This window comes from Penicillium digitatum, chromosome 5 (genome assembly GCF_016767815.1).
Source record: "Penicillium digitatum chromosome 5, complete sequence".
Lineage (NCBI taxonomy): Eukaryota > Fungi > Ascomycota > Eurotiomycetes > Eurotiales > Aspergillaceae > Penicillium > Penicillium digitatum.
In genome coordinates, this window is record NC_089388.1 from 957,872 (window position 1) to 974,049 (window position 16,178).

A 16,178-nucleotide genomic window follows, 5' to 3' on the forward strand; every position below is an offset into this window, starting at 1 on the left:
TACAATTTGTTTTAGAGACTATTGCAAGTCTTTAGCCCCTTGTGTTGAGGTGCATGAGATGTCATACATCAAAATCAAGTCATGCATAACGCCTCATGCACCACGGCGATTAGTTCCCGAATTGAGAGATGCTTAGAAGCAAAGTGAAAGCGTACGTGAAGTAAAGCAGAAAATATCCAACTACAATCTATACATGTGCTTTCAGTCCTTCTAGCTGAGTTGAAACTCGAAAGTTTTCGAAGAAAAGCCGAGACTCCCCGATATCGGAACGAGTTAATCCGAAATCACGACATCGTAAGTTCAAGCCCTGAAGGTACTTCAGCGCTCTTTTGTCATTAGTCGTTTCTGACATTTGTCTTCGAAGATGTTTCAGCGTCGCACAGTAGTCGCTGCCAAGCGCTCCGTCGCTCAATGGAGAAGTCTTGCAACTGCGTCTCCCGTGAGCTCCGCACGAAGCCACAAGATTGTAGTGGTTGGCGGTGGTGCTGCTGGTCTTAGCATCAGCCACCAGCTCTTGCACTCCGGCAAATTTGCGCAAGATGACATTGCTGTGATTGATCCAGCTACCTGGCACAATTACCAACCAGGCTGGACACTGGTTGGCGGTGGCCTCAAGGACAAAACGGAGCTGCGCAAGCCATTGAACAGCTTGATTGATCCCAAGTTCAAGTTTTACAATGAGAGTGTCGGCGCCTTTAACCCCGCTGAAAATGCGCTCACCCTTGAAAATGGCGACAAGATCAACTACGAGCATCTGGTTGTGGTGCCCGGTATCAGCATCAACTATGGCAACATCAAAGGCCTCCCTGAGGCTCTTGCAGACCGGAACTCAACAGTTTCAACGATCTTTAGCTACGACACTTGTGACAAGGCTTTCCGCACCATAGAAAGCTTCCGTGGAGGCAATGCTATTTTCACTCAGCCAGCCGGTGTGCTCAAGTGTGCGGGCGCCCCACAGAAGATTATGTGGCTTGCGTTGGACCACTGGAAACGAGCTGGCCTCTACAACCCTACCAACCCCTCGAACTCGCCTGTCAAGATTAGCTTTGCGACCGGTCTTCCAGTGATGTTCGGTGTGCCCAAATACAGCGCCGTCCTCGAGCAGATGCGCAAGGATCGCGGTGTTGAGGGCTTGTTCCAGCACGATCTCCTTGCCATCGACGGCAAGTCTGCCATTTTTGCCACTCCCGAGGGAGAGGTCGTCAGACCCTTTGACCTGCTGCACGTCACCCCCAAGATGGGAGCTTATGGTTTTGTCAAGAACAGCGCTCTGGCCAACGAGGCCGGATTCGTCGATGTGGACGAGAACACCACTCAACACAAGAAATTCCCCAATGTCTGGTCTGCTGGTGATGCTTCCAGCTTGCCAACATCTAAGACCGCTGCAGCGGTCACTTCCGAGGCCCCGGTTCTCGTTCGCAACCTTTTGCAGAGTATGGAGGGCAAGGAACTAGATGCTTCTTATGACGGATACACCTCGTGCCCGCTCCTGACCGAGTACGGCAAGGTCCTCCTTGCTGAGTTCAAGTACGGCGGAGTTCCCAAGGAGACATTTGGAGACTGGCTTGGTATTGACCAGGCTGTACCCCGTCGCTCATTCTGGTACCTGAAGAAGGACTTCTTCCCTTGGGTATACTTCAACCACATGATCAAGGGTAACTGGGGTGGACCCAAGGGCTGGCTGTAGAGGAACAGGGGGGATCCCTGTGTCGCGATATGATCGTACTTCGAGGTAATTTCATGATTAGGGGTCAAAAATAGAAATGTCAAAATCCTCGAGCCAAACTACTCGATAATTCTAACTGTGTTCAGGTGGTGAGTGTTGCTGTCACAGGGCTTTTTTCACATGCAAGTCCCATCACGCTCCACCGGCAGCACGTGACTATAAATTGTGTGACATCATCGTTCATCATATCGGCATCGCCCAGCAAGTGAATCTTTAGGTGCATTTGTTCATTGACATCCTCGCCTTTCTAAATTGAAGTATTTACAATGTGTATATCACAGAAATCTGAGGACTCGTTTTCTACATTTTTTCCATGTACAACACTCATTCCGATGTCTGGGTTGTGAGTTGCACCAGATCACCCATCTCCACATGGGCAGCCCTGTTTCTTAAATCGCTAACTGGAAATTAATTCTTAACAGGCAGGTGCATTTGCTGCTGTGGTAGTTGATTTTATTGTCTATCCTTTCGACACTCTTAAGACTCGCGTCCAATCCCCAGACTATGAGAAGGTCTTCAAAGATGCACGCACAGGAATAGTGCGGCGTAATGTACTCTTCCGAGGATTGTACCAAGGCATCTGGAGCGTAGTTTTCTCAACGATTCCAGCCTGTACGTATTGGCTTTCACTGATGACTAAAAGTACGGAACATCACAGCTGACGATCCTATGTACCCCATCTAGCTGGTGCATTCTTCACCACTTACGAAGCTGTGAAGAGCATTATGTACAACTCCTCAACCGGAGCTCCCACGGGGATGACAAGCGGAAATCGGACCATTCCCGATGGTTCTTTGAACAGTCTTTGCTTGCCATTCACACACTCCCTCCCTGCCCCAGTTATGCATGGAATTGCCTCTTCATCCGGCGAAATTGCCTCATGCCTCATGCTCACACCGGCAGAGGTGCTGAAACAAAACACGCAGATGATTCATAGTTCCCAAGAAAATAAAGCCGCTATGTGGATAGTACTTTCGCGATTTCGACGTCATCCTTGGCGCCTATGGAATGGGTATACAGCACTGGTTGGTCGAAACCTCCCAACTACCGCTCTACAATTTCCGCTCTTTGAGTATGTGCGAGCGCACCTGATTGATCGATGGAGACAACGGAAAGCGGCCCGCAATAACACCGACCGACCGCTATCGGAACATTCAGATCAACTAGTCGAACGGGCTGGCTTGACCGGTATAGCTGCGGCATTTTCGGGGACGGTCGCGGCGACTGTGACTACCCCAATCGATGTTATCAAGACACGCGTAATGCTTTCGGCAGGTGACGTGAGCGCTAGCTCCCAAGATCAAAGTATTCAAGCTGGGACTCGTGGTAGGGGAGCGGTATTTTCGGAAGCGCGAACAAAGATCAACCCTAACAAATCTCTTTTTTCTGTCGGTCGCCATATCATACATTATGAAGGAATCCATGGTTTGTTCAAGGGTGGACTGATACGGGCTGGTTGGACGACTATTGCGTTGGGCCTTTATCTCAGCCTCTATGAAGGTGGCCGATTTTATCTGGAGAATCGACGGAAGGAGCGAGACCGTGTCAGTGGGAGATTTGGAAAGCAATCTGATGAGGGTGAGGATGTTGTTTAGTGAGAAAAGATAGTGTGGTGCGAAACCGATTCGTCACGCTACCGTTGCTACCAGTCGAAAGACTTCTGGATGCTTGATTCACCATCTTCCATCATTGCCACTCGCAATCCGGGCTTGTGAAAAGATTCTTCTTTGTGTCCCTTTAATTCGATTTTGAAAACAAATCGATTCACTGGCATTGAAAAATGGAACCCCCAATTTGTAAAAGTACATTGTATTCTAGCCCCTCGAGGCTGTCTTTTAATAAATAACAAAGGCCAAAAGAGGATAAAGAAGGTCTTTATTCTCAAACAAGACAGCATAATCGCGGCCTTCAACTATATAAACCTGGTCCCACACTACACCTGACTGCAGACCAAGACATAAAACTAGTGTATCTCAATTTCTCAATCCAATCCATTTAAGCGACTATAAAAGTCAATTATGCCGAACCTATCTGGATACCAGGAGCTGGATATCCCTTCGGCCACCGACGAAAGATGGGATGCAGACGACGAGGACTCTGGTTCAGAGCGCACATTGAATGCTTTTGACTTTGCGCCGTTGTCAATTGTACTAGGATCAAAACACGAAGCCCGTCGCTTATTTCGTTTCACCGTCCGCCGTGAAGAAGACAAGTTCCTAGTTGCATCGGGTAAGTCTGATGGCTGGATTGACGCCTCTCATTTTCTCTGGACCATGTGCGCTACACTTGCTGATGCAGGCACCGATCGGAAATGGTCTGCGACATTCGAAAAATGGCGACCGCAGTGGGAGAAAGTCCAGACACAGGTGAAGACATTTGGCTATACTCAATTTTCTTCCGAGATCCCTCCTGCACCTGTTGATCTTGCGCTGGTTCAATTCTTCGGATCCCGAGTTGACCAAGTGACTAGGGAGTTTGAGATTGAGCAAGAGGGCCCAGACAGGGTCTCTGATGGTCAGGATATCTGGACTCTCTGGCGATATATTACTGAGACGCCTGCAGATCAGATAAGAGAGTTCCATGTTACTCTCCGAGACACTGCAAGGCTTGTTGGCTCTCAGTAAATTGTAAGATACATTGAGCATTTGCATGTACAAAGATGATCTTTGCGGTTGGGTCAAACTCGTCTCCAACACTGTCTTCTCCTTTTACAGATATATACACACCCGTCTACAACTTTGAACATGGCCGCTAACATACAGTTTCATATTTTTTATTCTTTTTCATCAAACCACACTATTCCCACCTAGTCCTTTTAGGTAGATTTGGATACCGAGTAGAGCATTTAATGTGTAGATAAACTTCCGGTGATCACATCTTTAGTTTCAGTCTGCTTGAGTCAAATTTAGAGCCGCATGGGAAGAATTCAACAGTGTTGTTAGCTGTGGTGAAAAACACAGGAAGCCGTGTCATCTCATGCCCACCATGCAGTCACTTCATAGCAAGTTCGACAACTTCTGCTATGCTGAGAGGCAGACTTTTGGTAACATAGTAGCATCCAAACCAAACTTGATATCTTTCCTACCCCCTTTTTAGTATAGAGCTCACTTTCTACGCTAGTTTTTGTCCCTTTCCCGTCATTCTTTTCACCCACGCCGTTTCCACGCATCCTGCATTGGTTTCCAAGCCCCGCTGCCCTTATTCCGCCCTTTTCCCGCTCTTTTGGGGTCGTATTTTGGTGGCTATGGGGGCTTGCTAATCCCAAGAATGAAGTTTGAATCGTAGTATTTCTTGCCCAGAATCCCTTTATCCGATGAAAGCTCTAGTTCTGAAAAGAAAGTCCCGGTCTATAGAAATATCCCCAGAAAGGATGTCCTCCCAGTAGCATTCTGCAAGCCTGATAACAACGCCAAGACACTCGCTACGACTAGCGCCATAAATGGAGACCGGAAATGATACGCAAAATCCCCTCCCCTGGTGCGTAGGCACGGAGTCGACTGTGAACTCTCCAATTTGAAGACGTTGAATTATAAGATTCATCAACTCATTGTCCGAACAGTGGCGGTCCTTGTTCGAAAATCTCACTGTTAACCACATCGTGCCTCGGAAGAGGCCATACACATCGATGATAGGCAGGCCGTTGCGGAGAAATACGGTTCGGGTGGAAGACATCATTTGGCTCCGCAGAATTAATTCTAAGCCTTGAAAGTAGCTAAACACTAGAAAATGTTGAGGCTTCGCCAGGTTTTGCCCAAGTTGCGGTGGTGGATGTAGTTAGGCGCTCAAGCAGTGAGACGAAAGGCCTGGACGCTCTGTGACTTTTATTAGGAACGAGGCCTTTCAATTATCTCGCAGTTTATTTTAAGATGCAAGGGGGGGGGGGGGGGGGGGGGAGAGATCCATGGCTCTACTGTTGCATTCATATATCAAGATCCTAAGCGAGAAGCCAAGTTCAAAGAATGGAAAGAAAGGCACTGGAACAAACAAAAGGATAAAGACTTTCATCTCCACCCATTCAAAGACCTTAGCTGTTGGTCTAGACTAAGGGGCCGGTTTTTATTTCTTTCTAGGAAAATCCATTTGTTCACTCATTTAGACAGTCCTTGTGGCATACATAAACCACCCATTTTGACCCCAGGCCCAGGTCTTATCAAACGCCGTCATGCCCGAACGCAAGCGATCAACCCGATCAGGAAAGGCCTCCAGCGGAACATCCAACAACCATTTTACCACTGAGCGCTCGGTTGGTGGCGAGCGTCGTTCGATTCGCCACTATCACGATGGTCGAGTATCGCAGCGTGAGACTCCTGTCCCTGGCCCTGTTCAAAAACTAATACAGAGTAAACTCACTACAAGAATAGACAGTACTAGCGCTAGCACTGTCTTCAACGCCAAAGCTGTATGCAAGCCCAAGGAACCGGAATATCAACCCCCCACTCCAGCTGAGATTGAGAGGCTCGCCGGTGCGGTTACTAACCTCTTCCACCCAGAACGCACTAAGCCATTTGATAAGCCTCCCCTGCAGATAGAAAGCCCGCAGTCCTGGAGTTCTGACGGCTCCTATGGTATGATTACCCCACCATTCCCTGTAGCGTCTCCTACTCCTGAAGATTCGCCTGAGTTGATGAGCACGGAGGTTTTCCCCCTTCCCGTGACTGTCAACCCAGATACCTCGGATGAGGATTCTAATACAATTTCAAAACAGTGGGGCCAGATGGGCGGGAAGAACCGTGGACATTCAGATATTTACAATTGACTGGATGTCTCGCAGCAGCAATCCGGACGAGCGCCCACTTTGGAAAGTTAAGACAGGACTTTTGAACTGTACAAGATCAAGAAAAACATTACATTCTTAGCGAAAATCAAACATGATACATAGGAAAGTCTCCTGCACAGATTGTACTTTTTTCCTGCCTTCACATATGTTCAAAGACACCACAAGGCTATGCAAGTGGCCAGCTATTTTTATGCATAATTCAATGTAGGAAAGCTTGGCGTTATAGCACACGTTGTAGGTACATAGCAGGATTTCCATAGACCCGGATCGTCTTTGCATGACTCTGTAGCTCTAGGAACAAGTTGAAACGTAAAAAAAGAAAATTTTCATTGTCCAGATTAAAGAATGCCAAGGATGATGATTGGCAGAGCGAGCAACTCGATTGCTATTTGGACAAAACACTTCTTCAGATGAAGTTCTATCAGCCACAAAAGCTGATGTATACCAAAAGTCTTCAATGCCATGCTAAATGCAGTAAGTCCTGGAGAGGTTTTGCCTCCTCCGCGCAGTTCCGCAATTGATGATCCACGTTTCTTTGTCGGAGAAGGAATGATTGTTTCCAATTTTCCTGGTAAAAGGCTTGCTTCGGTCAATATGAGAGCAATGGACGCTGGGAGTAGTCCAAATAAACGGAATGCAAGCATGATGATCACTGCAAGAATCTCGGCGCTGGCACGCCTATTTGTGGAGATTGGCATTTCCTCTTGGGGAGAAATCCGTGGTCCTTGGATTAGACTCTGGGCCTCGTACATCAAGGCTTGGCATATCCCATACAGGAAACTTGGGACTGCTAAGTGCGTCCAGTTTCTTAGATTTGCATCTTCTGTAAAATCAAGGAGTTGATATCGATGTGCTGAAATAGTAGCACAGGTCCAGATCAAATGAAACTTGTATAATATAACAGAGGAACAGGCGTATGCAAACGGTGTCAACCATTCGTGTCTGAAAATTGCAATTTCCAAGCAAGTTCTGAGCGCATAATGAGTAACCTGGTAGACAGAACCTATCACAAGCGCACGAGAGAAGGTTGAAAGGCTCTGTGTAGCAAAAATGAGACGTGTGGCCTTTTTGATGGATCGGAAGGTCAGAGGCCGTTTGTTGTGCCCCCTTTCTTGATCCAAGAGAGCCCAATCTGTTCGGGCAATCTCAAGGGCCAACGATGTCGCTATCACATGGCCAACAAGATAACGAACCTTATTGAGGCATTCTTAGGATAGTTCAACGTTGATTCAATCCAGGGTAGAAACATACCAAGCTGGAAATCAAAAGGTGGCTAGAAATCAGAGTGAAGGAAGAAATTGTAAACTCTTTGTGTGTGGTCGTGGAAAGAGAAATATTATTGAGTTGGCTTAGTAAATTTCCATCTCCTCCTGGGCTAATCAGAATATTCAGAACCCGTGATGGTAACCTCGCAAATACGATCTGAGTCAAAGGAGAAAGCATTTCGAATTCTGATCGAAGAGAACGACTTTGCCGGGGGTGAGATTCACTGGACAAAGAACTCCGTAGTGAAGAAACTGGGGGCAGTGGGGCAATTCAGGATATTAGCTGGCGAGCATTCAATTTCCAAGAGCTCTGATGCTAAGAAACTTCAAGCGAAGTAATGGGCGAAAGGTGGAGAAGGGCTGAAATCTTTGGTTTAAGCCTATGTTTCAGTCATTGGGGGCCAAGGGAAGATAGGGAATTTCTGGACACGGCCTTGAAACATCTCATGTTTCACAGACATTAAGGTCCAGTGTTATAAAATAGCAGAATTTTCGTTACAATCCCACTTTTCAACGTCTTTTGTTGAAGTCAAAGTAACCTGGGCGCGATGTAGTCTACAGAATTCTGTTTGCACTGTTTACATTCCATCCTATCAGAAACCCCTTCTCTCTTTCAAAAGAATCCTACAGAACATATGCTCTTTCCTTTGAGGGTCCGGGGACGAGTCTAATCTGTCGCTCAATTCAACTATCCATGTCAGCTTTTTATTTAGGTCAGTATAACGTGAAATCCGCCCCAATTGTCACCGGATAAGCTTCGGAGTTGTTTACGCTGCCCAATGATGGCAGCCGTTAATCAAAAGATGCCCTGCCAAGAAAAACATGGAAGCAGCTATGTTGTATGCACTGCACTCTTCGGGCATGAGAACGCTGCTGCCTAATAAAGTGGCTTGTACCTGCTTCGCTGTATGCGTGTTCAAATCGTTTCAGGGTTGAGCTAAGCAGGGGTCCTCCGGTTTACGGGAGACTTCCATTTTGAGAATGGCTCTATCCGACTCTCACGGTGGAAATTTGATCGCGATCACTCCACCACCCCACATGCCAATCTTCATTCTTACAAAACACACACTGTCGATACTGCGGAACGTACTCAGATGATGCAGATTCCAAGGATTGAGCAGGACAGCGGACATAAAACCAAGGATGCATTTTCTGGGTTGTCGGGGAGGCTCGAGTTGCGCCAAGTCACGCTAGCTGGGGAAAAAAGTAGACTTCCGGCACTAAAAACGCCTTTAAATGCCGGTGTCTTTCAGGTCTGACAGCTTCGAATGACAGTAACGTCTCCTATGGAGAAAACGGTCCACGACAGCGAATCAGCATACTCTCAGCTGGGAAAGGTCTATATCTACATGTCACCTCATATCGAGACTGGTAGAAACGGACGACAAGGGAGTAAGGCCAGATATAAAAGGCCCCTTATACACCCGTATAGAGCACCGGAAAGAGAACAGGAGAACAATCTGTTCTTGACCAGCCATACAATTCTCATTGCAACATCACTCCTACCCATCCTAGTTTTTCTCCTTCTACAATCCGGTTCGGTACACTCCCAGAACCATGTTTAAGGGACGTTCCATCTCTGCTTTGGCGATTGCTGCACTAGCCACGACCGCGCAGTGCCAGCAGCTCAGCTATGAAGACAGCGTCACAGCTTTAGCCTACGGTAACGTGGCTACCGCTAGCTCTTCCGAGGGAACGGTATGGCTCAACGTTACTGGGTTTGCTGTGGATCAACTTCCACACATCCAAAATGACCTTGGAATCCATTCTTTGGACAATCTCGAGATGCTCACTACCCTTGCTGGCCTTGCACAGAACGCCGCGAGTAAAGGCCAGTGGGGAGACATCGTCTACTTATACAGTGCCTTCGCAATGAATGGTTACAGTGATTATCTCAATGTTTCGACTGTGGAGATGCAGGAGTCACTCTTGGACGCTATCACAGATCAAGATAGCGGCAAAGTTGATGTCGACCTGGCCGAGCTTTACGCCAGTACCTCCAGCTCCAAATTCTTGGTTGAAGCCTTCCAAGGTCTGAAATCAAAGACAAACCCCCAACACAAACGCTGGCTCAGAGAAACTTGTTCATCTGCCAACCTCGCTGTCAAGAACTCCTGTCGAAGCCTCCTTGAGAATGTCAGAGGCAATATTACGTGGAAGACGGGCAGCCCTCGGAGTATCTGCAAATATGGTTGCTGTATCAGCTGGAGTGCGAATGCCACTTTCCAGATCGAAAATCTCACTAATGCTGCGAACTACTGCATTAACGCTTGTGGTACGAGTTATGTCAGTTGTGAGGTGTATGGTGTCGAATTGCAAGGGACTCTTGTGGATCAGTGTTTGAGCAACAGAGCGACTGGTTGCAGGTAATTCTGGTTCCTGTGAGATACTGTCAAGGGTTTGATACAAAGATTAAGACGTATTTACACACTTCTAACTCATCAATTCCTTCTTTTTTTAAAAAAATAGAAGGACCCTTCACCTTTTGAATAGTACCTCCCATTTGACTTTCAGATTCTGTACCTTTTCACTTCGACTGGTCTCACTGCCACCTTACTAAGCAGACAACTTCCGGTCCGCGTCGCGCTAGTGCTAATGTAGTTTAGTGTGCTCTAATCTCCTAGACCGACGACATTTCATCTCTTCCCTCTCCTCGCAGTCCGCAAGATCTCATAATGTTGTTGTGCTCATACTAAAAATACACTCTAAATATGGACAATGAGAAAGCAATCTTTATTGAAAGAGCTCCACAGCGCCCTTGCTCGGAAATATCGAAAGCATGCCGCAGTAGTCGAGACCAGTTGGCAGTCATTTAGCGCAAACGAATGAGCGAAATGTTTCAAGGCCGGAGCTACAGGTGCTGTGTTGAAAGACCCCGCGGATCGGGCTCTGGGTGATACCTACAAAATCATACCAGAGTTAAATTTACGTGACCTCACATCCAACCCAGACTTCCTTTTAACCCTTCTCAAACATCGAACCTCTACATCTCTATTTGAACAGCACTGTGCAGGATTCAATGGTAGCCCCGGAGATCATGCCGTAATCGAAGAGTCAGTGCGCACACGGGGACTTAAGCACACCAATCCCTTTTAAATCTGTTACACTCTGTTTCAGGGCGAGATGTATGCTACGTCATACCAACTCATGGCGAAAGAGGCCGTAGCTGTTTTTGAGGCCGCAACCCGTGCTCGCGTATGTGTTCCTCAGTCGGTAGGAGAATTAATCATGCAAAGGCAGATCTACACCTTGCAAACGCTCAATATTCTCATTGATGATATTCTCGAGCAAGGCTCGCAAACTCGAGTTCAAAAGGCCCCGGCAAAGAAAAAGAAGACCTCTGACGACGGGGCGGCAATAGTTCTGTCAAAGCTAAGTCTCCGGGCCCCCCGGAACAAGCTTACACTTTCCGACCTGGTCGCTAGTGCTCGCGATCACCGAGACACACTTGAGGAGTACCTGGTTTTGCTATCCACTGAGCCTGTTGTGCTTGCTCACGCTGTCAACATTTGGTTCTTCAGCCGCCCAGAGCTCGTTCCTGACGAAAAAGGACGCCGCTTGCCGGTGCCCATTGATAAACACATCAGTGCTGCAGTTTTTGAGGTCATCCACATTTCGATTCAAGGAGCCGCCATCTGGAAATACATTGCTAGTATCCTCGAGCTGCTTGAAAAGTCGGCTGAGGATAGAGCCTGTCGACCTATTCTACTTCAGGACATCTCCAACATATGTCATCTGGAATTCACTCGTGCGCAAACGCTTTTCAAGCGTCATGTTCAGAGTGCGACGGGATCTAAGTGGTTCAAGCGAACTTCCAACACGTACGACAGCGCCGGTAATCCGCACGTTGCCATGAAAGGCAATCCGGAAGACTTTACCGTATCTGACCCCCAGATTCATTACATTTCGCGTCTCTGCCAGTCAAAGCTCACTGTTTCCACTGCCGCTATATGGATCAAAAAGCTGAGCGAGCTTCATGAAACCCATCCTCGGGAGAGGGAAAGGTTGGAGGACAGAGAGGCCGACTCTTTGGGTGACCTGGCTATAATTGTTGGATTCATCCAGGACTTATCTTCCGTAATTCCCATTCCTTCTTTTTCCAACAACAACAACAACAACAACAACAACAACAGCAGGGGGCAGAAATTTGCCTCTAAACTACAGGAGGTGGAGTCTGAGTTGAACCAGGCCAAGGATCAACTTGATTTGCTCGATTTGTTGTTCCCATCGATAATATTCTAGAGCCAGGGGTGGCCCATGGAGCTCTCAAAAGGCTAGACGAATTCACCATCGAGAAGTCTGGCACAAAAATGGGATTCCTATACCAAGACATGCTCACGGACTGCCTACTCGGTGTTCAGACCCAATGCGATGAAGCCAAAGCCAAACTGGCACAGGGATTAAAGGCCGACTTGTCTTATGCGCCAAAAACAACTCCGGAGTCGACAGTGATCCGAGTCGAACAGCGGAAACAGAAAGAAAAGACACGTCTCTCACATTCGTCTATATAACCACCGCGGAGCCGTCTCGTCCACAGGAGCCAGCTTCGCTACCGCGGAGCTTCAAAACAGATGAGCAGACAGCAGAGATCTTCTCGGGGTTGTTTTGCAAATCGGAATCGCGTGGCCCAGTGGCTTGGGCGGCTTTCGCCGAAGCGATGGCCAAATTAAAATTCTCAATCTCACCCAAACATGGGTCCGTGTACACATTCTATCCCCCGGATAGCATGACGGTGAAAAATTTGTTTACGGTGCACCGACCGCATCAATCGAAGATTGAAGGATACCGAGTCCTTATATGGCCAGGCGGTTGAGGACGTTGTATGGATGGGGCGAAGAGACCTTCCAAGTTGAATGATGTGTCGAAACCAGTCATGGTGCCTCAGACCGGAGGTCTCTGATGGCAAGGGGCAGCTGCCCTTCTCGACCTTGATCTTGCTTCCTCTTTTAACCTTTCTTCGCTCAATTGAACCCTCTACCATGCATTCCTACTCGATTCTTCAGATTCTCATTGGCAGCAGTTCGTTCCAGGCTCACCATCGCTTAGTAACCACTCCTGTATAGATCCTTGCATATTCTCTCCCCTTTCTCCGTCTGATCTACATTCAAAGCCTCGAGAATTAGAGTAAATGCCCTCAATCCAAGGAAGAATGACCCATTTCATGGAGGGTTCCACGGGCTCAGAAACATGTAGAATCTCCAGGTGCTCTACCGATGTATTCTGAGTTGGATCTCAGCTTTTCGGCTCTGCATGGTGTTTGGGGCTTCGGTATCGGTTGCAATGGTGCCTTTCTTCACTATCATCGACGCTGCCGTCTGTCTCGTCCAGTTTCGACCGAAAGTGTATGCGTGACCGCAATACGCAAAATTATGTGAAAACACATCGTTTCTCAGTGAAACCAGTGTTGCCAGTCGTAGATCCTTGTCTTCATCAAACATGTCATTGGCTCCACCATTGGTGGCCAGCACGTGTTGTGTGATTTCTTGAAAAGCCGACACGACATCTAGCAGAATCATCCTCTGCTGCTCTGCTATTTCTCGCTGAGCTCCCAGGGATTGCAATAGATACATTGAGTCTTTGAGCCTTGTGATCACTTCGGATCGCACCTTCATAGCAAAGCTTTAGCAATTTAATTCACATCAACACAAAGCTATACATACCGATGGGAACTCGTGGTTACACGTTGGATGTGAGAGGTTCTCGCAGACGAGCCATTGGTGCCGAGATTCCTTCATTCTCGGGCAGAACGCGATTACATGGTGCATTTTAATAGAATATCTTCTCTTCGGCATCTCGGTCCACATCACCAGCTTGAAGTTATTTTTGATCGAGATTTCGAACGAGGATCCAGCCCAGTTATCCATTCAATCTTCCCATCATGAACGAGTCGAATCACGTTGTGCTCGGCTTCTATATCAACTAGATATGGCTTAGTGAGGATCCGCAAGGTTCGTCCTCCTTCCGGGTCAATTTCGCTGGCCATTGTATGATTTCCTGCGTAGCAATGTCCATGTTTGCTGGAACAACAGCCAACGTGATAGATCGTTGGTTTTGCATGTACCTCAGTATCATATTCCTAACCAGCGCAATGTCGTTCTTCGTTGTTCGATCCAACATTGTGTTCTTGAAAATTCCAGGTACGTCGATGGCGCTGAGGTGACTCTCGCATGGGCCACGAATCTCCAGTTGTAGAACAACACAATTGGAAAATGTTGACCTGCGGTCTCCATCAAGAAAGTTTCACAATTTCGGGGACCTTATATGCCAGAGCCAGAGTCAAATGCCAAAGCACAATTTCAAACTAGGATCCTACCTCTTTTATCGTACGACTGAAGTCATCGGAAGTCAGTGACTGAAGAGCAGAGGCTTTCCAGCTCCGCAATTTCTGGTCCTCCTCTGAAGTTGCATCAGATGCAGGGATTATCGACGCAGATATCTCCCGCTCAACCAAGTCACTGTCACGGCGGAAGATGATTTTGGGTCGTAAAACTCGTACCCAGGCCACTGTCTCGAGGGAAGTTCAATTTGGTCAGGCCCTCCAGAACCGAACTCTTCCCGCTGCACTGATCGCCAACAACAACGAGCTGGGGGAGACTGACATATTCCCCTACATTGCAAGCGAAGAGTTTGTCAATCTTCTCAAGCACAGCTAGATCAGCCAACTCAAGACTGTGCTTGTGAGGTTCTGTGATGGTCATGGTTTTGAGTGTAGCTGACTGAAACTGTGGAATGCAGGAGTTGTGAGAAGTTAACCAGATGAGGATAGGAAGGAAACCCCAAAAGGACAAAAATACCCATGGCTACAGCTCAGCCTTTTATCCTCCTTGCGCCTTAAATATATCCGGATCCTGCATTTTGGTTGACATGCTTTCAACTTTTTGCAAGGTTGATTCTCCTGGATTCTGTTTGTTAAAAAGAATAGGTTGTATTCATCCCCATGATGAGGCACGGTAGTAGATAGGTACGCTATTTCATGTTGAAACATACAGCCTTGTTAAACTGATGAATCCGGTGCATCCAATTCTCAATATGACACACAAGGTGACGTTAATTTTAATCGAACAAATGCTTGAATTTCGAATGCCTTGCATATATCGAATGATGTAACTGAAAGCACCCATTTCTCAATATGAAACCTCTCTCCTCATGACGGGAAAATACAATTCCAGATGACAATGGAAAAGAACTTCTGAAAATGCTATTGAAGAGACTAACGAACGACTTAAACTGACTTCAGAAGGCCACATGAATTCTTGTCTGTACTCCAAGTCCTAGGTCAAAATTCACGGGATCATTTACTCGGTGCCAAAATCAGACCATAGAAAAGACCTACTAGGAATACCTTCTGAACTGTCTCCTAGTCAGACTCTCAGAAGCATCCCTAGAAACACTACCAAAAGACCACTCAACAAAGGATCTGACACGGCCCATAAGAAACCAGCAAGTCTTCTTCCCAAACATTATACTTGACATGCGTAGACTAGATGGACGTGTAAAAGAAAAAGAATCGGTGCAATACTATCTACAAGACGTCGTTGGAATGACAAAGTAATCTCCTTGAGCACTTGACCAACAATCCATACCTGAAGATGAGCAACCTAAAACCCGGGCTCCGCCAGAATGTTCATAATAATGAAATGAACACACATATCGCATTTAGGATTGATAGCAAGCCTCGAGGCCAGTTGGGGCAATCGTAGCTGTAGCGCACTACACAGTTTCGGAACCCCAACCTCAAAGAACAGGGGTGGCTTTTCTGTGACGCAGATATGGTCTTTTGCTTCACAAGCCATGATAGTCGCAGCTTGAGTGATTCGATCGAGGTATTCGACGGCATGTTCCCGTAAATTCACTTTCACTTCTGCAATGGTTTCTGACTTTGGCTGATGTCTGATGAGGCGGGCTTGGTCATCGAGCCAAGAGAGAAAGTTGGAACGCTCTTTTTGGAAGTCGCAGACGGTGCTGGGGGAGGACATTTTGAGGGTAGGAAGGATTTGAGATGGGACTTGGTATAGAATGGTTTTGAAGTGTATGTGGCGATGTATGGATAGCCTTGTAGGCTTGGTGGTGGAGCTGGAAGAATGGAGGATTAATGAGTTGGGGCGTGGATGATGGATTCGGCTTGAGACTTGGGGAGATAAGCCTGACACCGTGAGTTAGCTAGACACGAGGTATGGGATGTCATGAGCGGATTCTTGCTACCTTGAGGAGCTTGGGTCTGGAGCTTTTTCGACTTGTACAACTCGAGGACTTTGATGAGGGTAAATGGAGATGGTTTTGGAGGGACAACATTGAAGGTGTAAACTTCAAATCCGATTGGAGTGGACAAGAGCAAAGAGGTCATTGGTGACACCTGGATCAGGCGACACTCTTCACTACTCCGAATTAGTTTGATTCTGTTGGATTTGTT

At 47.2% G+C, this 16,178-nt stretch overlaps 8 protein-coding genes across 8 annotated transcripts; 7 read left to right on the forward strand and 1 right to left on the reverse strand.

The window, feature by feature from the left end:
• Positions 1 to 128: 128 nt before the first annotated feature.
• Positions 129 to 1,687, forward strand: Pdw03_1557 (sulfide quinone-reductase; the record flags this gene model as incomplete). Its single annotated transcript, XM_014683181.2, has 3 exons — positions 129 to 151; positions 234 to 294; positions 365 to 1,687. The coding sequence occupies 3 exons, from the start codon at positions 129 to 131 to the stop codon at positions 1,685 to 1,687; spliced, it is 1,407 nt and encodes a 468-aa protein (XP_014538667.2).
• Positions 1,688 to 2,039: 352 nt separating this feature from the next.
• On the forward strand, positions 2,040 to 3,321 carry Pdw03_1558 (Mitochondrial carrier protein, putative; the record flags this gene model as incomplete). The annotated part of the gene is made up of 3 exons (XM_014683180.1): positions 2,040 to 2,069; positions 2,149 to 2,338; positions 2,411 to 3,321. 3 exons carry the CDS (start codon positions 2,040 to 2,042, stop codon positions 3,319 to 3,321), a joined length of 1,131 nt encoding a protein of 376 aa, XP_014538666.1.
• A 423-nt stretch (positions 3,322 to 3,744) lies between these two features.
• On the forward strand, positions 3,745 to 4,350 carry Pdw03_1559 (Oxidoreductase, N-terminal; the record flags this gene model as incomplete). The annotated part of the gene is made up of 1 exon (XM_014683179.1): positions 3,745 to 4,350. The coding sequence occupies one exon, from the start codon at positions 3,745 to 3,747 to the stop codon at positions 4,348 to 4,350; it is 606 nt and encodes a 201-aa protein (XP_014538665.1).
• A 1,538-nt stretch (positions 4,351 to 5,888) lies between these two features.
• Positions 5,889 to 6,482, forward strand: Pdw03_1560 (uncharacterized protein; the record flags this gene model as incomplete). Its single annotated transcript, XM_014683177.1, has 1 exon — positions 5,889 to 6,482. The coding sequence occupies one exon, from the start codon at positions 5,889 to 5,891 to the stop codon at positions 6,480 to 6,482; it is 594 nt and encodes a 197-aa protein (XP_014538663.1).
• A 2,843-nt stretch (positions 6,483 to 9,325) lies between these two features.
• On the forward strand, positions 9,326 to 10,138 carry Pdw03_1561 (uncharacterized protein; the record flags this gene model as incomplete). Its single annotated transcript, XM_014683176.1, has 1 exon — positions 9,326 to 10,138. The coding sequence occupies one exon, from the start codon at positions 9,326 to 9,328 to the stop codon at positions 10,136 to 10,138; it is 813 nt and encodes a 270-aa protein (XP_014538662.1).
• Positions 10,139 to 10,891: 753 nt separating this feature from the next.
• Pdw03_1562 (putative L-asparaginase 3) lies at positions 10,892 to 12,010 on the forward strand (the record flags this gene model as incomplete). The annotated part of the gene is made up of 1 exon (XM_014683174.1): positions 10,892 to 12,010. The coding sequence occupies one exon, from the start codon at positions 10,892 to 10,894 to the stop codon at positions 12,008 to 12,010; it is 1,119 nt and encodes a 372-aa protein (XP_014538660.1).
• Positions 12,011 to 13,856: 1,846 nt separating this feature from the next.
• Positions 13,857 to 14,421, forward strand: Pdw03_1563 (uncharacterized protein; the record flags this gene model as incomplete). Its single annotated transcript, XM_066099938.1, has 2 exons — positions 13,857 to 13,905; positions 14,132 to 14,421. The coding sequence occupies 2 exons, from the start codon at positions 13,857 to 13,859 to the stop codon at positions 14,419 to 14,421; spliced, it is 339 nt and encodes a 112-aa protein (XP_065957665.1).
• A 945-nt stretch (positions 14,422 to 15,366) lies between these two features.
• Pdw03_1564 (uncharacterized protein) lies at positions 15,367 to 16,112 on the reverse strand (the record flags this gene model as incomplete). The annotated part of the gene is made up of 2 exons (XM_014683172.2): positions 15,367 to 15,911; positions 15,971 to 16,112. 2 exons carry the CDS (start codon positions 16,110 to 16,112, stop codon positions 15,367 to 15,369), a joined length of 687 nt encoding a protein of 228 aa, XP_014538658.2.
• Between the last annotated feature and the right edge of the window lie 66 nt (positions 16,113 to 16,178).